The sequence below is a fragment of the Sorex araneus genome, chromosome 2 (genome assembly GCF_027595985.1).
Source record: "Sorex araneus isolate mSorAra2 chromosome 2, mSorAra2.pri, whole genome shotgun sequence".
NCBI lineage: Eukaryota > Metazoa > Chordata > Mammalia > Eulipotyphla > Soricidae > Sorex > Sorex araneus.
The window spans coordinates 299,005,106-299,030,246 of NC_073303.1; the positions used below are offsets into that span (position 1 = coordinate 299,005,106).

At 42.6% G+C, this 25,141-nt stretch overlaps 1 protein-coding gene across 2 annotated transcripts in view; it reads right to left on the minus strand.

Moving 5' to 3' along the window:
• MFN1 (mitofusin 1) overlaps positions 1 to 18,505 on the minus strand; it is a 45,046-nt gene extending 26,541 nt beyond the window's left edge. The window contains exons 1-7 of one of the 2 annotated variants that reach the window (XM_055129425.1): positions 18,381 to 18,505; positions 17,335 to 17,450; positions 14,958 to 15,093; positions 11,570 to 11,732; positions 6,922 to 7,046; positions 5,961 to 6,069; positions 3,787 to 3,894 (exon numbers count right to left, since the gene is read on the minus strand). In XM_055129425.1, coding sequence (XP_054985400.1) covers positions 3,787 to 3,894; positions 5,961 to 6,069; positions 6,922 to 7,046; positions 11,570 to 11,732; positions 14,958 to 15,093; positions 17,335 to 17,446 — 753 coding nt within the window. In that variant the 5' untranslated portion in view covers positions 17,447 to 17,450; positions 18,381 to 18,505. The other variant, XM_055129426.1, reaches the window with a different exon arrangement.
• Between the last annotated feature and the right edge of the window lie 6,636 nt (positions 18,506 to 25,141).

A 25,141-nucleotide genomic window follows, 5' to 3' on the forward strand; every position in this document is an offset into this window, starting at 1 on the left:
ATCCCTTCATCAGTGCCCATTCTCTACCACCAGTAAACCCAGCATCCCTCCCACCCTCCCCAGTCCTGTCTCCCCCCCACCCCACACTGCCACTATGGCAGGGTAGGGAATTTTTTTTTCTTAAAGCTGATTGAGAGGAGAAAGGACAGATGTTTCATAAACATGCTGGAGGGATTAATTCTTCCTGAGTGGAGAAATGAGTCCTGAGCTAGCTAACACTTTCATCTTTTAAAATGCTTTAAGAGTGTCAGAGACACTTGTGTAGAAAGCAGGTTTTTTGTTTTGTTTTTTTTTTTTTGGAAATGTTACGATTGAGGAAAGTGGAAAAATGGAATGGAGTCTAGGGTACATAGAACCCCTATTGTTTTATAGTTGCCTGTAAATCAGTAATCGTCTCAAAGTAAAAAGGTTTTTTTGTTTTGTTTTGTTTTTTGTTTTTGTTTTTTGCTTTTTAGGTCACACCCGGTGATGCACAGGGGTCACTCCTAGCTCTGCACCCAGGATTTAACCCCTGGCAGTGCTCAGGGGACCATATGGGATGCTGGGGATCAAACCCGGGTAGGCCGTGTGCAAGGCAAACGCCCTAACCACTGTGCTATCACTCAAGCCCCTCAAAGTAAAAAGTTTACGTAAAGAATAAAACTTTGCCAATTTTAAAAGGGCTGTTTTAGTGCACACAGCCTGTTTTCTATAGTACTTGTGCTAATTTATATTCCCAATTGATTGAGAAATCCAGATGATTGTGGCCCATAGATTCCCCCCACAGACACTGCCAAGGGAAGATAACAATAATTTTAGAGACAGAGTGGGGCCAGAGCCATAGTACAGCAGGTAGGATGTCTGCCTTGCATGTGGCCAACCTGGATTTGCTCCCCAGCATCCCATATTATCCCTCAACCCTCAGGCACTGCCAGGAATAATTCTTGAGTGTGAGACAGGAATAACCCCCGAGCATTGCCAATGTGCCCGCACAGTCCCCGCAAAGACCCAAGCACCAAGCCATCAGACCCATACTGAGTCTAGAATATTAACAAGAGTGGTCTCTGTGGCCTAGGCAGAGCTGTGGAGGCCCACCTACAATGAGAAAAAGATAATTTTCTGTTGGCAAGTATCAGACTCTATCAGAGTTTGGCATTGGAGGGAAAGGATGTGGGCCACACATAGTAGTGGCTTTGTCTGGGGGAAACACGAGCACAAAAATGTATAAATCTGTAACTGTACCCTCACAGTGATTCACTAATTAAAAATAAATAAATTATATAAAAAAAAGAGCTAAGTGATGCCATTGGAGACTTGAAAAAAAAATTCCCAAGAGTTGCATATCATTTTAGTTCTTTGCTTTCTCCCTTTCATGTATCTGCCTGTCGCTCCCTCCATGCCATACTATTTCATTGTAGTTATATCTAAAGCCTTAAAAATACTGAGAAGAATGATCCTTCCCACTTGTTTTTCTTCAGTTATTTTAAATAAAACTGTTCTTATTCACAAATAACACAAAGAAATGACTAACGACTATATAAAATTCCAAGGAACTAGTGAGCCAATAACAAATCAGTGAAGCAGGAGGTTACAAGATCAACAGAAAAGAATCAGTCGTATTTCTTGATAATAATAATGAACGTAGGGACTCTGAAATGGAAAATCCAGTCACATTAATATAAGTGCAAATGACACTTTAGGCCAAAACTTAGGAAAGCACGTACAAGATTTGAACATGGAAAAATATAAACTCAACAGCAGCTTCTTAAGCTGCAATCCATCCACTCTATGCCAAAAGCTAAACCTGTGAATTACTGATTTCTATGCATTGAAACTTAAGGTTCTGAGGAATCTTTGAGGCTGGGGAAGGTGGGAGTGGAGATGGCTGTTCTGTGCAATATATAACTGTATCCCTAGGCAAAAACGCCCCGACCCAGGGCCAGGCTCAGGTAACAAGACCCTGGCCCAAGCCACAGCACTGCTCCCACCTTTGCCAAGACCACTAGGAGCGTCCCCTGTACGATCTGTCCCCACACCAGGCTGACTTCATCTGGGGGACCTCGGAGGGAGGTGGGTGAGTCCCTCCGCCTGCCTCAACAGAACCCAGGCAGCCACAAACTCCAGAACCCAATCATTGCCATGCTAAACGGTGATCTCCATGGCTCATGGCAAGCCCCTCTTTCATGAGAACGAATCTGATGAAAAACCCAGGTTACATGGCATTTGTGACTGAAACCTCCAGGCTCAAATAGAGATGGGAATGGGCACACTCCTACTATCTCCTGTACTTCCAGTTTAAGGAAACCTTTCTGGATAACTTTTAGTGGATTATTCATAGCACACAATACAAAATAAATTACTTAGCATCTGTCTTTGAGGCAGGCTTGGGTGGTGGTGTGAAAATTTGAAATAATGGTGGTGGACTGGTGTTGAAATACTGACTGTAATGAAATTATAGTGAATAACTTTATATATATATATAAAAAAAGAATGGTCCAAATTATCTCTCAATCGAACCACTGGTATCTGCCCCAAAACACCTACCTATATGTACCAAAAAGAGACAAGAATGTCATAGTACTAATAAGAAAAGCTAGTTATAGGAAAAAATACCAAAGTGCCCACTCTGAAAAAAAAAAAATCAATGAATCATCTTTATTCATAATGTAAAGCACAATGAGAGACTATATCTAAAAAAACTAATGAGGTGAGGGAGATGGCACAAAGGGTTGGAGCATCTGCTCTCCTTGCAAGAGACCTGTGTTCAATCTGTGACACCGCATGGTCTCCTGTCGCCAGAACTGCCAGGTCCATATGGTTCCCCAAAAACACACAGAGCCAAAACTGGTAGGGAATTTCTCTTGCACCCAGTTGACCCAGGTTCAATCCCAGGCACCCCATACTGGATGTGACTCAAAATCAATAACCAACCCCCCAAAAAAAACCAATGAGAATGTACTTTAACTTTTGGCCAATAACACAAATGCATATTACAAATGTAAAGATGCGTTCAAGAAGCCTTATTCAGGGACTGAAGAGATTATAGGGGGTAGGGTGCCTGCCCTGCATACTATTCACCTAAGTTCAGTCCCCAGCACTGTTAAGTATGTCCCTGACTACAAAAAAAATTTTTTTTAATATTTTTTTTTAAAAAGAAGCCTTGGGCCGGAGCAATAGCACAATGGGGAGGGCATCTGCCTTTCATGCGGCAGACCTGAGTTCACACGGCGACCCAGCTTTGATCCCCTGCATCCCATGTGGTCCCCCCCAAGCACCGCCAGGAGTAATTCCTGAATACAGAGTAAGGAGCAACCCTTGAATATGGCAGGGTGTGACCCAAAAAGCAAAAAAATAAATAAAAAATATAAAAATAAATCGTTACAACTTAAAATAATAATAATTAAAAAATTTAAAAAGCCTTATCCAAAACTAGATAGTGTATTATTCCACAATATATAGTTGAACAAAGTGATATTAATCCAGGGCACTAGGAGTTATGATTTGTACACTTTCCTAATGTTATAATAGTTTTATTATTTTTTAATTGAATCATCATGATAGACCCTTACAAAACTGTTCAAGTTACAATAGTTTTAAAGTTTTTACATCTACAATATTTAGATAGTATTTTTATAACACAATTTTCTTTCAATAATGCTTTACACTGTAGTCTCATCAGATACCCATTTTCTCTTATTTTTTCCTAAACTAGAGAACATATACTATGACTTCTATGATATATGCCATTTCCTTCAATAGCAATGTACATGGCTATATCTTAAAACTTTAAGAAAAAAAATCACTTACATCTTCCATATACTCTGGCTCCGATGCAGAGGCATCCCAACGATTATTCAGAATAAAAATATTAGGTTTAGAAAGTCGCTCATTTACCTTGTGAAAAAACTGTTTCTCCTGGGGGTGGGGAAAAAAGTTAAATAACCCTCAGTATGTTAAAGTTTACCATATATTTATACTTTTTAAAATAAAACTTTATTTTAATCTAAAAATTTTAACCACTTATATTACAGAGACCAGCACAACTATTAAGGGATTCTAATACACTCTATGAGCATTAAACCTCTCAAAGATAGCAAAAGCGAAGATCCTTCTGCAACTGCTGTATATCAGAAGTTTTACTTTTTTCCAATGCCTATGTAATGGAATTATTCTAACACAAATTTTAAACATTTACCTGTCTCTTATAATATAAGCTATAAAAACAACTGTCAGTGTTGTGTTAAGCACCCTGCCTAGACTGGAACACACAAAATAATAACAGTGACAGAGTATAAGTCTTACTAGTAATGTAAGTTCATGCCATGCTCTGCCATTTAGGAGTTTGATGAGTAATAACTTTTAAAAATATAAGACTGGTGATGGGTAGTAAACAAATAAAGTATAAATGTAATGTATAATGTAAATAAAATATAAGATACATTTTTATATAAAATTTGAATGTTGTAGTGATTTTATTATTGTTACGATTATTTGGCAAACAGCGCAACTAAATGAGCATACTTCATTAATCTTTAAATCATGGACTAAACTTAATAACCTATTACTGAATACTGAGTTGTTTATACAAAGTATGTCTTTTTATAAACCAACAAGGAAGTGCAAATTGTGATAAGAATCTTGATAACACATTATTTCTACTAAATTTTATATGGTATAAAAACTTTTTAAAGATAAAAATAAATAAAAATAGGACTAGAGGGATAGTATAGCAGGCCATGCACGTGGCTGACCCAGGTTCAATCCCCAGCATCACATATGGTCCCCAAGCCATAGTCTTAGGCCACCAAGAGTGACCTAAGAGCACAGAGCCAGGAGTAAGCCCAAGCACTGCCAGTGTGGATGAAAATAAAAAAAAATACATAGTATTATAGTTCTGAATATGATTTTAACTCTAAATTAAAGCTTATTTGGGATTAAGTCTAACTTTAGTAGTCTGAATTTTTAAAAAAGGCTGCGAACTTGAGAGTATACACAGGCAACTATAACTGAGAGCATACATGAAGTTAGAAAAGGTGGAAAAACTCAAAAATAAAAGCCATTCCTAACAAAGGAGAGTGAAGTGGGAATATTAAACTTAAAAAATTGGGGGCCGAAGTGGTAGTACAATAGGTAGAACATGGCCAATACGTGTTCAATCCCCAACCCCCAAATGGTCCCGAGACCCGTCAGGATTTATCCCTGGGTGCAAAACCAAGAGTAAGCTCTGAGCACCACCTGGTGTGGCCCAAAAACAGAGGGAGGGAGTAATGGGAGGGAGAAATTTCAGTCACTATCCAAATATCTCATGTGCCCATTCCTAAAAACAAAACAAAGAATATCAACACCACCCATATTACTATATACCTTGAGACACAAAGACTCACTGAAACCTAAAGCCATTAAAACCTATTTTACAGGCTTGAGAAATAGTACATCAAGCAGGTAAGGTACCTGCCTTGGGCAGAGCTGATCTGGCACATGGTGGGAGTGGTCCCAAACCAAAACAAACAAACCCACCTATTTATTTCTAAAAATCAAACTTGGCTTGAGGCCAGGCGCATATGCTGCCTGAGCCCATGTGCTGTTTGCGCCCATGTGGCCGAGCACATGTGTCACCTGAGCATATGTGTTGCCCGCATCTCCCTTCTTGAGATGTGTATGCTTTCGTATCTAGAGCTAGGATGTGTGTAGAGCTCTCGCCACCCTTGGAGAAGCCCACGTTCTCTCTTGAGCGCATTACTCTTACTATTCTCTCTTCCACTTATCCCTTCCTCCTTCGCTCAAAAAACCCTCTAAATAAAATCTGTTTACTTCAAAAAAAAAAAAAAACTGGCTTGAGGCCAATGGAAAAACATGCCACTTCAATTCACCCTTGATACCAGAGGTTCTTTCTAATCTATGATTTGATTCCTCTCAGTTTACATATTGAAATGGACATTATTTCATTTGCTACCACACACAGTAACAGGACAAAATCTTACCGTGTTCATTAATGTGGATTCCGAGTTTGCAACCAAAACAAAGACATCAGCATCTAAGCAAAACTTGTCAATCCAGCTATCCAGTTCTGTAGTGACATCTGTTCCTGGACTAACAGGGAAAAAAATATTAAAATGCTATTAAAGAAATACCAAAGTGTCAAGTGTGTACAAGTGTGACAGCCGACCTGTGTGACCCCTGGTTTTCAAGCATGGCAAACAAGTGCAAGGGCACTTTTCCATGGCCGTAACAGTGGAAACAAAGGGAAGGGCAGGAGAAACAATAAAACAAAAACATTTCTTTTGGTGGGGAAAGGAGGCCAGGAGAAACAGTTCAACAGACTGAACACATACTTTGCATGCTGAAGGCTTAGGTGTGATTCTTAGCATGGCACGTTCACAGAATAATGAACCAGTAGCAGCCCCTTAATTCTGTGGGGTGTGGCTTCCCAAAATCAGTAAGTACTTTTACAGGGACAATGACATCACTTAAAAGATAGGCCTTATGGTTTACTAAAGTTTACTAAACATTGGCGTAGTAACATATTATCTAAATACATAATAAACAGACATTAATCAGAGGAGTCCAAAAAGAATTCTGAAAGCATTCAGTAAACTCTTCAACATCAATCTAAAGAAACCAACCAAAAAATTGGCTGTCCTTCAAAGCTATGGGTGTGTTTTATACACCCAGCAGTGCTCGGGGCCTCACACATGGCAGGCATATGTTCTACTACTTGAGCTATCTGGCAACTCTGCGTCAAATTTCTTATAATAGAATTAAGTTGATAAGCTTTTACATAACCATTAAAACAAACAAACAAAACCTTATCTGTTGCTTAACAATCTAGCAAGTGAATACAAAGCAGCAAATGAACAATTAAAAATTTTAAATACTGTATGCTAATACAAATACTATGTAAATCTTAATGAAAAGAAAATGCAATTCATATGTAACTTTTACCTGTCTACTAAAACCAGGTCATCTCTCAAGAGGGCACATTTTGCCTTTGGCCAAAACACATGTACAAGACAGCCAGCTTTCAAGTCTTTGTCCATATGAAGGGCATGGGCCAGCTGATTAACTGTCTGCAGTGGGAAGGAAAGAAAACAAAACGTTACTTCCAATATAATTTTAAAAAATTTAAATATTATGTCTTGATGTTTTTTTAATATAAATATGTACAAAAAAGTAGCACTTGAAATAAAATAAACTTGAGAAAATTGGATTTTAAAATTACCCAGTAGAAAAAAACTGGCACTCTTCAAATAGTTTATATATAACATTCTGCAAAAATAATCAGGGCTGGAAACATTCTAAATGTCAAAGTAATGAAATCCTGGCAATGGAATCCTATGCACCCCTGAAACAGTATACAGGGGGAAAAAATTAGAAATAGCTCATATAATAAAAAATAATTTAAAAAAAACCTTTAAGAATAGAGAAAAACAAATTTAACCCTATACCAAAGGGCTTTTGTTGGGCTGGAGAAACAGCTGAATTTTATAGCTTCTTTCCTTTTTGCCTATGTATTTTCAGACTTCTAAAATCAAAGTGTAAAATTAAACAATATGGGGCATAGGCATAGAATAAGTGTCATGATTAAAATCAGCATAAAAACAACAGGACAAAGACCATGACAATGTTAAGAAGCCCCAGCCATAAATTTATCCGTTGAAAGTTTTTTAAAGACGTCTACTTGATATCAAAGATATCAAAAATAAACTTATACCTTCTCCTGAGATTCTCATCTATTTAAACTAAAATACATTTCTCAAAATGACTTCTGATGTACATTCATTTGTTAAATATGGTAATACCTTTCACATAAGGTTTAGTTAAATATATGAAACACAAAGAATTTAAAACAAAATTATAATCAAGGTTGAGATAATTATACTTCCCTATGGTTCATTTGGGCTAGAGCTATAGCACAGCTAGTAGGGCGTGCTATAACTCTAGCCCTTGCACATGGCCGACCTGGGTTCGATTCCTCTGCCTCTCTTGGAGAGCCTGGCAAGCTACCCAGAGTATCCCATCCATGAGAGAGCCTGGCAAATTACTCATGGTGTATTCAATATGCCAAAAAAAGGTAACAAGTCTCACAATGGAGATGTTACTGGTGGCAACTCAAGCAAATCGATGAACAATGGGACAGCAGTGCTACAGTGCTATGGTTCATTTGTTGTTTGTATTGTTTTAAAAGGGAAAATATGTTTCAAATTGGGCATCTGAATCAGTGTTGACGTGAATACTCACAGCACTCATAGCAATGTTAGGTAGAGATTTCTGCATGCTTTCATAAAACTTTTTGAAGGGTGGGAGCAACCTGGTGATGCTTAAGAGTTACTCCTGCCGGGGCTGGAGTGATAGCATAGCGGGTAGGGCGTTTGCCTTGCACGCGGCCGACCCGGGTTCAAATCCCAGCATCCCATATGGTCCCGTGAGCACCACCAGGAGTAATTCCTGAGTGCAGAGCCAGGAGTAACCCCTGTGCATCGCCAGGTGTGACCCAAAAACCAAAAAAAAAAAAAAAAAAAAAAAAAGAGTTACTCCTGCCTCTGCACACAGGAGTCACTCCTGACAGTGCTTACAGGACCACATAGGATGCTGAGGGTTGAACCCAGGTTGGCCACATGCAAAGCCAAGCACTTTACCCACTGTACTGTGTCTCAAGCCCCTGCTTTCATAAACTTTTTGCTAGAATTACAAGCTTGTACTACAATCTTGATTCCTCACCTACAGATTAATATAAAAAGGATAACAATATATGGTAAAGTCTGAATTAATATAAGAATTGACATTTGTGGCAAAGTCTGAATTAATACAAGAACAAAAAAAAATGCCAAGCGATGGGTAGGGGGGGTGGCCCTGCTCCCCGCCCCCAGACGAGACCCCACATGGCCGCCCACGATGGCTCCTCTGCTCCTGAACGGCCATGATCCCAGAGGCACACAAACCAATCTTGGAACGCAGCGGCTGCTGGCAGAAATACCTCTGGACTTAATTACTAAAATACCAGAATTCCAAAACCGCACAGCTGTTGTGGCCATGCGACATTATATGCTCTTCATTATTAGCAATAGAAAACAAATGATCTAATGATGCCTTTTTGGCAGGTCTGATTGTTGGGGAACATTCCAAATAATAATAGTGGGTTTTCTGGTGAAAATTGAATGTAATCAAAGTAAAGAGAGTAAAGTGAAAATCATCTGCCACAAAGGCAGGGTTGGGGGTGGGATGGGGGTATACTGGGGCTCTTGGTGGTGGAACATGTGCACTGGTGAAGGGATGGGTGTTTGATCATTGTACGACTGAGACTTAAACCTGAAAGCTTTGTAAGTGTTCTCACGGTGATTCAACAATTTTTTTTTTTTAAAAAATGCCTGGTATACAGCAAGGGTGCAATAAATTAACACTGTATTCCATTTATTAAGTAAATATGGACTTTGGGGCGGGGGGATTGTGGATCATACTTGGCATTGCTCAGGGATCACTCCTGGTGGTGCTCAGGGAACCATATGGGGTGCTAGGGATTGAACCTGGGTCACCCATGTGCACCATACCTGCTGTACTGTCAGTCCAGTTCTACAAGACTTTAAAGTCTACAGATGATTATCTTAAAATATCACAGCACACTCTGAGACTCTAAAACCACAAACAATGTGAATTCTGATTTAGTTAATACCTTTACTGGAAATAAGTAATTTATTTGCATTGGTTTAAAATGAGTAGTATTTTCATTTATTTCTCCAACTGAAGAGTATTAAACAGATTAAGTTACCTGATCTAGATCAAATAGCAAATTAACAGAAAAAGAAATAGACCATGAATTCACTATAGTTTTGCAAAAACAAACAGGAAGGATCCTGAAACAGTGAACTTTTCTATTTGTGGAAATCTTAAGAACTAAAGAGAAAATTACCATAGTGAGAAACACAGTGCCTTTCACCCACTGCTTTCATTCTGAGTTAACATCTTGCATATTAATTTCCTTTTTTTTCCTTTTTTTCCCCTCTTTTTTTTTTTTTTTTTTTTTTTTGCTTTTTGGGTCACACCCAGCGATGCTCAGGGGTTACTCCTGGCTTTGCACTCAGGAATTGCTCCTGGCAGTGCTTGGGGGACCATATGGGATGCCGGGGATCGAACCTGGGTCGGCTGCATGCAAGGCAAACACCCTACCCGCCGTGCTATCGCTCTGGCCCCATTTTTTCCCCTCTTTTTGTGAAGGAATCTAGTGTTTAATGAATCCCTTAAATACTCCTGTGACAGGTAAGAAACTGCCATTGGCTCTTACCTACAAAACATTTAGTAGTGAATATGATGGCCACATACTGAGAAAATAAAATGTTTCTAAAAACACAGATTTGTCAAAAAGAGATTGCAGCTTGCAGCGGAGAGCCCAAATTTTACAAATCAAAAGCTCAACAGGGTACTGGAGCAATAGCACAGCAGGTAGGGGGTTGCCTCACACGCAGCCAACCTGGTTCTATGGTCCCCTGAGCACTGCCAGGGGTAATGCCTGAGTGCAAAGTCAGGAGTAAACCCCTGTGCATCCCTGGGTGTGACCCAAAAAGAAAAAAAGAAGAAAAAAAAAAAAGCTCAACTGGCTGGAGGACATGCTTTGCACAGGGGAGGTGGAGGCCCAAGTTCCATCCAGAGCACTGCAAGGCGCCCTGAACACGGCCAGGGGTCACCCCCAAACACCAAGTAGCCCAAATACTGTCAGGCACATGTGACCCAAAAACAAACAAAAAAAGCTTTTAATTTAAAGATTTACGATTAAAACAGCAATAGCACACTTAAGTAATGTTTTAACTGTGAATATTATTTTAAAAGACTGCTAACTCTTCTTTCTTATGGGGGTTGTCAAGGGCTCCTAAGCAGTGCTCACAGAAAACAGCAATGCTCAACCAGGTCACGGGTCAGAGCTAGGGTTCAAGTGTGCAGTGCTGCACAGGCACTGCAGGGCCCAAGACCATCAGGGTCGGCACACTGGTACCTAGGGAACTCTCGAACTATACCAGGGGATGTTGGGGGGATGAGGCCATGTGGGGGCAGGGATCAAATCACGTGTTCACCCCTGTACTACCTCTCCCCATCCCTCTTACTAGTGCTTTAAAGACAAGTTGTACTTTTCCAGTAATTTAGTTCAGAAGCAAAGCAACTTTAGAGAATCCCGAATCTCAGAGATGGCTTTACTAGTGAGAACCGTGGCTCCAGTGAGAGCACACGGCCTAGGCACATACTCTGCACACGGGGGGTAGGGGGGAAGGGAGCCCCCCCTGCACAGGGCCTGAGGCACCAGGCCCAGAACCCAGACACACAAAAGATCACATGAAAGCTAGATAGAAGAACGGCTCTTCCATTTCTAGCAATGTAGATTACCTTGATTAACATTTCTTAAAGTGGGCCCAAAGATGATACAGCAAGTAGGGTCTTGCCTTGCAAGTGCCAATTCGGGTTCAATTCCCAGCCACCAATTATTGTCCCTGGAACCCGCCAGGAGCAACCCCTGAGCACAAAGCCAAGAGTAAGGTCCAGTCTAGGCACCACAGGGTGTGGCTCAAAAGCAAACAAAGTTTTTTTAAAAGAACCCAATAAAGAATACCTTCACACTCTTCTTTTCATCCGATCCTTCAGTCATAAGATAGGCTTTATCTCCGTCGGTCCCTTCAACACTCAGGAAGCAGTTTGTGGTGTGGCCAATCCCGCTCGGGAGGACTCTATCCCACAACATTGCATTGATGACAGAGCTCTTCCCGCTGCTCGTCCTGAAGAATGAGCAGGCCCAACAGATACAAGAAAAAAATCAATTAAGACTTTATTCTTTCATTAAGTTCAAGGCCAACATATTTAGAATTCAAAATGATAAAATTACATCAGGTTATATTTTTAAGAAAAAAATGACTTCGTATCAGCAATATACTTTTCAAAAAAATGGACGGAACAAATCCCAGCTTTTTTTTATAAAGTTCTCCTTGATTACCTTTCTTGCTTCTTGTGGCCCCAAATCACAGCCGCCAAATCTATTATAATCTTTCATCACAGGCTGTGGTCTAATGTCCAATGCCTCCTCAACTGCAGGCTGGTTTGCTACTGCTCCGATAAATGTATGTGACAAGTAACACTAGATGACTTCCAAAGCTAGGTAATAAAAGGTGAGTACCTTGTCTTGTTCCCTAAATCACACTCACTGGGAGCCTTGCCAGGTGAGAAATCCAACCAACTGTCCCACGTCTGCCATGCAGCAAGAAGGTCAAACTAAAGGTGTTCAGAGGTGCTCTTAACAGTCTAGACTGAGTTGTTTTTGTCCATATATCATCATGTGAGTAATTCCCATTCTAACTACTGACCCACCGCTGACCTTCACATCTCCCCTGGAAAGGCCCTAGATGTTGTGGAGTAAAGCCTGACATCTCGACCAGTCCCCATTTAACTTACTGATACACAGAATTTGTGAGCATAATAAAATTGTTTTGTTTGGTTTTGGTTTGGGGGGCCACACCTGGTGAAGATCAGAGGCTCCCCTGGCTCTGTAGTTAAGGATCACTTCAACAGGGTTCAGGGGACCATTCACTGCCGGGAAATTTGAGTGCAGGCCACTGCATGTACTCAGTCTGTTACGCAGTCCTAGCACTTGAATATTAAGGCCAGGGCAGCGAGGATAGTGCTGTTCCACTGTGAAAACTGTCCTATCTCTCCGGAATGTGCTTCCCTGTTCCTTTAATCTAATTATCTCATTTTTATCTTCTTGGTATCATTCCCAAATCCCTCCCCAGGGGAAGAAACACACAAACACCACTGAACCTTAAACACCTGAACAATAGCTTCTATCACACATTCTGCATTGTCACTTATAACCTCCCTTTAAAATCAATCCTTTGAATCAGTACACAAAGCCTCGATGCATGATCCTCAAGAGTTGTTTGAACTCGTGACCACAATCAGCATCAATTCCTCAGGTATACCATAAACCAGTAGAATCAAACTTTGGTAAAGCTACCAGGCTGAGTGTTACAACCCCTAAAATGTGAAACACCTTGTTGCTCAGCCTTTCAAATCATGGAGGAAAAAAAATTTTTTTTCCACATATTCCTAATTTTCATATTACCTGCCTATGGAAGGTCCCTCCCCAATGACTGTTTACCCTTTTCATTAGACATTCTGCTTCCTGGATAATCTCATCAATTTCTATTCTCTCCATCACCAACTAATGATTTCCAAATTTCCTACAATTTTTATTTCATCTCCCATATCCGACTGCCTTTTAAATAAACTTGACACCTATTGGGCACCAAAGCTGAACATCTGTATTACATAAAACTAAGCTGTTTAACCTCTTTCATGAATGAAAAATATTTAGTCAACCATGTAATCCTTGGCCGTCCAAGACCAATCACCAGACCAACACGATATATTCTTTATGTTTCTTTAATCAAGCCCTTTTCTGAAGTTTAGAAGCTGGGCTAAAGTTAACATAATATCTTCCCTAGATTACTTCAACTGCCTGCTACTGCCTATCTCACTCAATCTAATTTCCCCACAATTTCCAAGATCATATTTATAACAATGATCCTCTCATGGCTATTTTTCAAAATAAAAGAATACTGAACTCTTTCCTAGCATTTTTAGGTCAACAATGATCTGTCCCTTATTTTTCTATGCCTTCTTTTACCAATGTTTCTTAAAGTCCTAAGTTACACTGCTTATCATTCTTCAAAAAAAAAGTACAGGGGCTGGAGCGATAGCACACCGGGTAGGGCATCTGCCTTGCACTCGGCCAACCCAATTCGAATCCCAGCATCCCATATGGTCCCCTGAGCACCGCCAGGAGTAATTCCTGATTGCAGAGCCAGGAGTAACCCCTGTGCATTGCCAGGTGGGACCCAAAAAGCAAAAAAAAAAAAAAAAAAAAAGTATAGTGTCTCTATCCATTTCCATCTGTCTCTTTGCATGGACTGGGTTTTGGAACCTTATGCACATCCACAGTGACTATTTCTTCTTCTTAAGTAGGACAACTGAGTCATGCCCTCTCAAGGAGGCCACTTCCCTCCCACTCCGATTCTGCCTAAGCTAAGGCTTCCCTTATGGACCTGCCTCATACTCAATTACATGTAAGGCTCTGAGAATGCGGTCGAGTGGGATAGACCCGACAAGAACAACATAAACAAGACAACAGAGACTTGTGTAGTTTTCCAGGACAAGGTACTATTACTAAGAAACAGAATCGATAAATGCCAGGACCACAAAAACTTAGAAATATCACCAAAAATAACTTAAAAGAACACATTCGATTTCTGAGGTAGTAATATTTAGGATGAGATAAGAAGACTGGGGAAGAGCCAGGGATACACAGATTAATAATGAGAATTAAAAATACAAAAATGTTAAGATGAAAGGCAATAGTGTAAGTTTACAAGGTTTTTACTTCAGTAAGTAAAAAAAACACCTTTGCTGGTACACAGAACATGATTCTGCAGCTATCAAATATGAGCCCAATCATCTGTCTTTATATTCTCAGTGCCTAACTGAGCACAAAGGATAGAGTTATCAAATGACTGTAAAGCTTGGGTAGAGATTAATCTTTCACTTTAGCCAATTTATTAAAAGGTGCTTGCTACTCTCCCATGGCAAGAGATTCATGGAACTGAGAATCCTTTTGAAGACAAAGCCTTAATCAACATAAGATTAAAATAATAATAAATTACAAATTAAGCCCCTCATTTATCCATAGTTCTAAACCTTACAACTAAGAGGTCAATGTTACAGCTGTGAATCCTTAAGAGAAGAACGTGACTGACTCTCATGAAGTCTCACCAGGAGCTAAAAATGAACAATTATGCTAATGGCTTGAACATTTAACATAACCATAAATTGCTGTGGGGAGAACAAGGAGGAATGTCACTTGTTGAAACATCAGAAACAGACATGAGGCTATGACCATGCAAGACAGACTCCTGGAAACCATCCTTGAGAAAAAAATAATGAAGGATTACCTGCCAAAAAATGCCACTTTCATGTGTCTCCGAGACAGCACCTCACCAATGATGGAAAGCTTGTTTTTATACCCCTGAATTTCAAACAGATCATCTTCAGTAGCTATTCGATCAAGTTGTGGATTCTTGTAGGTTCCTGCAAGGTTGAAATAGCATTAGGAATGTAAAATGAATATTAATTATGCAACAGATAATAACCTAAGATTTGCAGACTTTTTGCTTTGTTCAAGATTAACATATCACTCAAAAAACACATTAACACAGTGTTCATCAATAAGATTTACATTTTATTTATCTCCTCATACTTTTCAAGTCCATGAGGAATATATGTATAACTTGGTAAATAATGGTAAGACTGGCTTAATTAGCATTACACTGATCTTTGGTTTTCTTTCAGTGTTAGCCTATTTTCTTTTGTTTTTGCTTCTGGACCACACCTAGCAATGCTCAGGGCTTACTCCTGATTCTGTACTCAGGAATCACTCCTGGTGGTGCTTAGCAGACCAATGGGATGCTGGGGATCAAGCATCTTACCCATGTACTATAACTCTGGCCCCTATTACAATTTACTTGCATTGTCTCTTTTTTGTAATACTTTTCTCAAGTTCTGGAACCACTTCAAGCAAATTCAGAAAGTTAAGCAGTTATTTACAAAGCTCTAGCATAAAGTTCAACTTATTAAGTTTCTGGAAGATACTAAACTTCATTTTCCGTCACATCAACTTTTGTAGAACAAAATATTTAAAAATCACTACGCCAGACTAAATTCTTTCCACACTGGAAACAAAAGTTCTGTACTACCTTTGTCTCTCTTTGTTCTCATTCAACAACAAAATCTGAATTGTGTCAGGTTTGGTGTTAGAATCCAGTAAGGGAAAATCCCTGCTGGCAAGCTCAAAATCTGATAAAAGAGAATTAGGAAGAACAGGAAAAAAGCTTGATTCCATTGAAATACCAAAATGTTTTCCAATTACTACTGGAGAAGTTTCTAAAAAAAAAAAAAAAACCCTGACTTTATACATTTCTGGATATGTAATTTTACAGACCAAGAGCTGGGAATATAATTCAGCAACAAAACACCTGCCTTGTATGTGTGAGGCCTTATGTTTGATACCCAGCAACACAAAATAAAATGTGTTAATATGTTATAAACCACAGTTGGTAGAGCATTTGCCTTGCATGCGGCCAACACAGGTTCGATTCCTCCGTCCCTCTCAGAGATCCGGCAAGCTACCCATGGCGTATTTAATATGCCAAAAACAGTAACAAGTCTCACAATGGAGACGTCACTGGTGCCCACCCGAGCAAATCGAAGAACAATTGGACGATAGTGCTACAATTATAAACCACAATCTTTTTATTTGGGCTTGGAGGGTGGATGGAGTGAGGCACACACAGCTCAGGCTTACTCCTGGCTCTGGATTCAGGGATCACATCTGGTGACGCTCAGGAGATCATACAAAATGCCACAGATCAAAACTGGGTTGGCTGCATGCAAGGCAAACACCCTACCAGCTGTATTGTGGTTCTAGCTCCAAACCAGTGAAGATTTAAATGATGAAGGTTTAATATAGTCATATTCTCCTTCCAGGGGACAACGCAGTGCCTAAGATCAAACCAGGACCTCCTACTTGCAAAGAATGCACTCGATCCATTGAGTGCTCTCTCCCACAGAAGTTGAGATGTCCACCTAAACTAGGGAGGGAGCTGGGGACATGGGACACAAGCATGTGCAAAGCATGCATAAGGCCCTGGGGTCAGTCCAGGCAATGAAGAAGGGAAAAAAAAATAGGAAAGAGAAACATAAACATAACAGGTCAATGTGGGTTAAATGATCTTTAGCCTGGACATTTATCTACCAGCTCTCTGATTCGGGGCAAGTTGCTTACTTTTTGTGCCTTCATCTCTAAAATCTGGGCCAGAGAACTAGTTCAGGGGTTAGGATACCACTTGTTTCACCTTCAAAAATCAGGATTAAAATCTGCTTCAGGGGCTAGATAGACAGTACAGAGATTACAATATTTGGCCTACACACAACTGACCCTGATTTGATCCTCAACACCTGAGCACGGTAAGGCCTGGCCCAGCTCACACACACAGACACACACACACACACACACAGACACACACAGAGACATACACACACACAAATTAAAGCACACACACACACAAATTAAAGTCAGCTTCAGCGTTGATAGGAGAATTAAATGAGATTTGTTGGCTAAGACTCTTTAATCGTCCTCGTTTGGAGATGAGATATGGTTTTGTGTGGGCATCTCATAATAGATAGCAACGTGTCCTACAGACGTGTCTGTTTGGGGTGAAAGAATAAAGCTCTTTTCTGTATTCCCAACTTGAAAAACTGTGCGGAACCAACCTTCAACAAAATGTGATCCTTCAGTAACGAACTCCAGCAACTGGTCAAAGATGGAAGTAATCGCCTTCTTGGCCAGCACGAAGTGCTTCAGGGGAGACGTCGATTCTGCCATTGCGCTGGAGGGGGCAAGGAGGAGAGGGTCGAGAGTGAGGAAAACCACCTTCACTCGTGCTCAAGCCGTGCGCAAGCGAATGACAGCTTCCACAGGCGGCCACTCCTCAGGGAAACAGAGTCAGCTGCCAAAGGGACGGCCCCCAGCCCCGTCTAAAAAACGTCAAAGTGCGTTTATTTCCTAATTTCCTCCTGGATATCGCTTTCCGAGGAGGGGGCGAAAGACCTTCGTCCCCGTGAACTTTCTCCGAGCCCAGCCCCGGGTTGCAACTGCTGCTCCCCAGCGGGGGAAGCCGAAACTCCGTGGAGGCCACCGGGTGATGTCATGCGACGTCCGTCCTGCAACAAGTCCAACAGCCGGTGCCCAGAGGGTCTCCCCCATGTCGGGATCCCCCACCCGAGCCTGGGGGAAGCAAAGAGGGGCAGCACCGCCCGCAGCAGCCAGGAGGCTCGGCACGCTGGAGCGTTTCCCAAGCCTCGAGCGCTCCGCCGAGGAAGAGGAGTTAGGAAAAATAAATAAATAAATACACTTGGCCCTGGCAGTTTCTTGGGCAAAAAAAAAAAGGACGCCGAAGCAGAAAGAATAAAAACAACGCCCCCCCACCCCCGCCCCAGGAACGATCGCCCAGCCTCTCCGGCCCGGGCGCGGCCGGCTCCCAGCGCCCCTTCCCCGAGCGAGGCCCGGGACGCGGGGGCCGCGCCGGACACCTACCTCGGGCCGGCGGCCTCTCTCCGCGGGCCGCGCCGGGCGCCGCGCGCCGCCGTCCGCCCGGGCCCCCCGGTCCGGCCTCGCGGGCTCCGGGGCCCACGCCGGCCGCCTCGCCGCCTCGTCACAGAGCGCCGCGCGCCCGCCTCCCCCCGCCGGGCCCGGCCGCACGAAGGTCACCCCGCGCACAGCGAACGGGCCCGGCCGCCGCGAGCAGCCGGCCACTCACCCGGGCCCGGCTCCGACTGGTCACCAGGCAACCGCGCTCAGCCCCAGCCCTCCGGCCGCCTCATCCTCCTCCCGGGGTGAGGCGGGGACGCCGGCGGAGGGGCGGGCGGAGGAGGAATAGCAAGAGGGCGGTCACTTCCGGTCTCGCGGCCTCCCTGATTTTGTTTGGCTCCGCGGCCGGAAGTGCAGCCAGGGCCGAGCGCCATTTTTCTTCAGGGCAGAAGGCAAGGCTAGTTGTGGGCGGGGAGTGCTTCCGGTGCGGGGCGGGGAGAGAATGGGTTTCCGCTCCGCCTTCCAACTTCAGCTTCTCCGTCGCCTCGCCCTTCGGGCTGTCCCAGCAGTGCTCAGCCCAGGCTTGCTGCCCGAGGCTCCTAAGTGATGTGCTAGATAAGGGCTCTGGGGCTGCGAGAAAGTGGGATTGCACCTTGCATGCCCCGCAGCAAAGAAGGAGGATCTTTTGATCGCTCCACCACTTCACAGAGAAAGGAAAGGAAAGAAGTGAAAAGAATAACGGGGGAGGCAGGAGGGAAGGGAATGACTTCAGAGATGACCTTCGTTAATTGCGCTCTTGACTTCTGCCTCTCAAACTTTGTGCTTAGGAATTGCTTGGAGATGTAGCTCAAGTTCAGCTTCTGGTTAATTAGGTCAGAGGTATGACCGAGAGTTCATTTCTGACATCGTTGGTCAGATGCAGTGACTGGACTATTCATAGCTCAACCTAATGTCCTAAGGATGTCTTAGAGCTGGCCAGTGCGATGCTCTTTTGCGAAAGCTCTTTCGCCTTTTTTTAGCCTCCGACACGTCATCTATGAAACCAGGGTACATACTCTGATCAAACTACAATGATGGACATTGGGAATGCGGTGACAGCAGGTTTGGAACGAACTTTTTCTATATTTTTGTTTTGTATGTATTCTTTAAAATTTAACCAGTTTATATACAGCCGGTGGATTGGAAATTAAGTTAAAAAGAAAACAGGGTGGGGCTGGAGCAGTAGCATAGCGGGTAGGGCGTTTGCCTTGCACGCCGCTGACCCGGGTTCGAATCCCCGGCATCCCATATGGTCCCCCAAGCACCGCCAGGAGTAATTCCTGAGTGCAAAGCCAGGAGTAACCCCTGAGCATCGCTGGGTGTGACCCCAAAAAAAAAAAAAAGTAAGAAAACAGGGTGGAGCTGCAGCAATACTTTTCTTCTGTTTGGACAGATGAATACTGTAGGTAAGTGCAATAAATATTTCTGGCAGGTAAATATTTCTACCCTAAAGGAACAAAAATGGCAAAAGTCTTGGCTCTCTAAATGAATATGAGACCAAGTGGCATAGGCAGGTCCATTCTGAGAAGCTGTTATTTCCTTGCTCTTTCTCAGGAAGCAAACCCTTCCAATATCTGGAGTGTCCTAAATAGTAGAAACAGGAAGTCCAAAGGTCTGTGGGGAGGAGATTGATATGGTCAGTAAAAAGAAGGAAGAAAAAGCCAAAATGGCGGGGCGTAGGGAGGAAAAAAAGAAGAAAAGAATTGTGGGAAATAGGTTTAGAAATCATATAAGCTAACATCAGAAGTTTGGATCTTATTCTAGGTGCAATGTCTCTACGTCTGGGAATTAATATGATTGGATTTACTTTTTTAAAAAGTTTATTTTGAGCGGGGCTAGAGTGATAGCACAGCGGGTAGGGCGTTTGCCTTGCACATGGCCGACCCGGGTTCGATTCCCAGCATCCCACATGGTCCCAGGAGCACCGCCAGGAGTCATTCCTGAGTGCAGAGCCAGGAGTAATTCCTGTGCATCACCAGGTGTGACCCAAAGAGTAAGAAAAAAAAAAAGAAGTTTATTTTGAGGACTGGAGAAATAGTACAGCATTGTTCCCTGAGCACCAGCAGGCATGAACTCTGAGCAGGAGACAGCCTTAAACACTGCCAGGTATGACCCCAAAACCAAGGAGAAGAAAAAGAAATTACCTTTGGTTGCTTTACGCATTATCCAACCTCACCTCCTAGACCTACTGACTAGCACCCGGCCTGATTACTATCCAGCACTTACAACCAAGATGGAAACCAACATGTTTAAACTTTCTACATCTGCAGACGGCACTGGTCTGTGACCTGGCAGTTGAAAACCATTGTACTACATTGTAGAGAAATTCTATCCAATTCTTTTCAGTAGCATCGACCAAATTAGTAATTGCATTTTTTAAGGGCAGGAGATGTAGTACAGGAGGTAAGGCACTTACCTTACATTCCATCCCCGAGAATGCATATGGTTCTCCAAACACTGCCAGGAGTGACCCCTGAGTAATGCACCAGGAATGAGCTCAGCTGGGTATAGCCCCCAAAAATAAAATGTCTGGGTCACAATTATAGATAGCCCAACAGACTGGAGAGCATGCTCGTATCTTATCTCCAGTACCACATGGTACCCCAACCATCACAATGAGCCAGAAGTAGCTCGAGTACCATAGGGTGCCCTTGTGCCAAATAAAAATCAAAGAAAGTGAAAGGGAAGAAATTTTTTTGTTTATTTTTCTTCTGAGGACCACACCTATAGTATCTGGAGCTACTTCCAACTCTGTGCTCAGGGTTAGCTTCTAGCATTGCTAAGGGGGCCATGGATGATGGGAGTCCAATTCAGGCTTCCTGCATGCAAAGTACGCACTTGGCCCCTTGAGCTTTCTCCCCGGCCCTGAAATTTTTTATTGGTGTGTTCTAGGGTTACACTCAGCAATGGTCAGGAGTTAGTCCTGGTTCTGCACTCAGGAATTACTCCTGCTGATGCTTGGGACCATACAGGCTGCCAGGGATGGAAACTAGACTGGCCATGTGCAAGGCAAGCATTCTAGCACTGTAGTATCTTTTTGACCCCTGACCCTGAAATTTTTTACTTTGCTATTTTTCTTTATATATGTAAAAAATTTGTTCTGAAGGTGGTGACACTTATACACATATAGATGAATAAAGCTAAACTGAAATTCCACAAAATTATATATCAATGATAAGTTGATAAAAATATTTCAAGCTGTATGTCTTTTGACAGGTACATACATTTAAAAATTAATAGTATGTATAATTCTATGTTGGTACATTTTCTAATTTACATTAAATAGATAAACCCTACAAATGTACAATTTAGTAAAAGTGGAAAGAATGTAGAAAGTTTTAAGGGAAAATATTAATAGGCCTATTAAAGTACAAAAGTGTATTTTATTCTAAAAAGGGAATATTGGCGTTATGTTAGAAAATGCTAAATTATGGATAATGCTTAAGATTCTGCATTAATAAATGATCATAACAAAAATCTCTATTGATGTTTTTAAAAATCACCTGGACATAGAACATATGTCATGAAACAGTAAACAAAACATTAATTTATTACTGAAAAAGTATAAAACACCTCAGCAGGGTAAGAATAAACAGACCTTCCCCAACTCCCTCCGCTCCCTTTTGTTTAGGGGATACATCTAGTGATGCTCAGGGCTTACTCCTGGCTCTACACTCAGGGGACACTCCTGGAGGTGCTTGAGTTACCATGTGGGTTGCTGGGCATCTAACCCAGGTCAACTGCTTGCAAAGCAAACACCCACCCACTGTACTATGACTCCAGCCCTGAAACAGACCATTCTAATCTAGTAGAGAGCAACCAGAAGAGTCATGAGTGAAAATTTTGTCTTGTCTTTAAAAAACAGTATTTCTTTAACACCTAATCCAAAACTAGTTTCAAGGCTGTAAATTCCACAAGCTGTTATCTATCCCTCCTCACTGTTCTGTTCCTTCAAATATGAATGGTACTCTAACTGGATGGACTCCTTTTAGTTGTTTTTGTTTGTTTGTTTGTTTGTTTGTTTTATATCCCTCCATTTCCTTCTGGTTCACAATTTTATAGATCTGCTATGAATTTTGCGGGTTTCCATTTGTATGTCAGTTCCTTTTTGATTTTACTGCTTTCACTATTCCCTCTGGTTTTTCACTGTTGTCATTCTGATTTTGTTCCCTCGAGTTTTTCTGCTTGGGTTTATTTTTACTGGGAACCTTTGGGCTTTTTGGATCTTGACGCCTGCACTCCTCAGCTCCGGGAAATCTGAAACTCACCATCCTCTTCTTTAGAGACTCTGATATCTTTACATTGTTCCTCTTCGACTCATCCTACAGTGCTCTGCTGTGCTGTTCATTTTAGAACTTGTTCCCTGTTCTCAGTCTTCTGTAGGTTGCCTGCATCTGGTGGCAGTTCTTCCATTTTTCCTCAGCTGCTGCTATTCTGAAGCTCAGTTTCTCTAGTGAGTTTTTAATATCACCAACCATCCTCTTCTTCATTTCTGTCACGTCTGATAGTAGTTCTCTCATTTCCATTCCCATACTCTCCTGTGCTTTGCGGACTGCGTGCTCTCATTTCTTTGAGCTCGTTAAACATCCTGAGCACGGAGTCCCTAAGGTCATTCTCTGTGCGTTTACAGGACAGCTTGGTACTGGTAGAGCATGTTGAGCTCGTAGAGCCTCTGCATCTTCTCCGTTAGGTTTGAGGGCTTAGGCGGGGTGTTGCCTGTCTCCACCCAGTGACAGGAGGTAGACGCGTGAGCAGTGTGAGCATGATGAGGAGAGTAGTGACAGAGGTGACTGCACAGTTCAGATGTGGACATGAGCCTACCGAGATGGTGGAGGGCGAGTGTGGAGGCTGCTGCGGCGCAGCAGGAAGGGAAGGGAATTGGATTCTGGTTCCCAGAAGGCCCTGGGGAGGCCAGCCAGGAGCCAGGAGGTTGAAAGGGGCAAGCAGAAGGTCTGCGAAGAGGAGGCGGGGCTCCGTTTTCCCTCTTTAAAACCATTTCAGCCATTTAAGAATATCATTTGTTTTAAATATTTACCTATTGTGGCTGGAGAGATAGCACGGCGAGCACTTGCCTTGCACACAGCTGACCCTCGTTCTCTCCCTGCCCTTCTATATGGTCCCCAAGCACTGCTAGGAATTATTCCTGCTGCAGAGCCAGGAGTAACCCCTGCACACCGCTGAATGTGGTTCCCAAATTTAAAAAAAATATATATATATATACATATATATTTATTACTTGGGGAGGAGCACTAAAGCAGTACTCAGGGGGGAGCCCAGGATGCCCTGTTTGTGAGACTTGGCCAGCTAGGCCTCTGGTTCAGTGCTTGAGCCCAGGAATGCGTTACTCAGGCCCTGTGGTACTTGGCACCTCCAGGGTTAACCTCGCCCTGCTGCCTATCTCTCTAGCCCCTGTATACTTTAATAGTTAATATTGTTAATATTGTCTGCCCTACTCTATCCATCCCCTACTCAAGGGCAAGAGGTTTTTTGTAGTGAACTGGCTTATGTGCTTGTGAGGGCTGGCTAGGCAAATCCAAAAAGTAGAGCAAAGTCATCAAAAGACAAAGGAAAGCCAAAATGAGGACAGGACGGAAATTCTCGGACTGAAGCTGACATTGCAGTCAACTGGCAGAATTCCTTCTTGGGAACCTCAGTTCTGCTATTAACACATTTTAATTAACTGGATCAGGCCCACACAGGCAGTCTTCTTTAACAACTGACTGTAGATGCAAATCACAAAAACTTTCCCAGAAATCTCCTTTCTACTGTGCATTTCCTCTGCCGGTACCTTCATGCGTGAGGCTCATCTGAATGTGTGGAGGGGCCTTGAGAATGGCTGTGGCTAGGCTCCGGAGGTCATCGCCCACGGGAGCTCGGGGCGGGGAGGGAAGCTGGAGCCCAGCCCCTCCAAGGGGCCCTCTGGGAGAACCTGGCAAGCTACTGAGAGTTTCCTGCCCACACGGGAGAGCCTCGCAAACTGCCCATGGTGTATTCATATGCCCAAACCAGTAGCAATGCTGGGTCTCATTCCCCTGACCATGAAAGAGCCTCCAATGTGGCATCTTTGGAAAGGATGAGTAAAAAGAGGCTTCTAAAATCTCAGGGCTAGGACAAATGGAGACGTTACTGAGACCGCTCGAGAAATTCAATAGTCAACAGGATGATGATGATGATGATGATGATGACTGTGCATTTAATTTCCACTAGGTTAATTTTTAAATTAAACACATTGATTTAAACCAAGAGGTTCCTCTTGCTTTGTTTTTGTTTCTGTGTGTGCGTCCATGTGTGTATCTGTGTGTGTGGTGTGGGGGAGTGGAGTGGGGGGTTGTGGTGCCCCAGAATGAACCCACTTCCATACCTGCAAGGCTTGTGCTTTGTTGCTGAGCCACAAGCCCCCCAGGTACTATGCCCGAGTGTGTCTGAATACATACCTGAAACTCATCATCCACAACTAAGAGGATGTTTTGCAAAATGATTTACACTTTATAATATGAAGTCCTAGTCCACCCAACAGTCCTAAGAAAATTAAAATACTGACAGTTACTTAGCTATGTGGGCTGGAGTGATAGGACAGCAGTAGGGTGTTCGCCTTGTACGCAGCTGACCCGGGTTCGATTCGTCCGCCCCCTTGGAGAGACTGGCAAGCTACTGAGAGTATCTCGCCCCCGTGGCAGAGCCTGGCAAGCTACCCGTGGTGTATTTGATATGCCAAAAACAGTAACAACAAGTCTCAGAAAAAAATGGAGACGTTACTGGTACCCACTTGAGCAAATTGATGATCAACAGGATGACAGTGACAGTGACTTAGCAATGTACAATCAGATCCCTCCTGCATTGCAAAACATGCAAAATATGGTCTCCTGAGAACTGAGCCAAAAGTAGCCCCCAAAGCACCAGCAGGTGTGACCTCAAAGCAAAACAAGGGCCAGAGAGATAGTATAACAGATG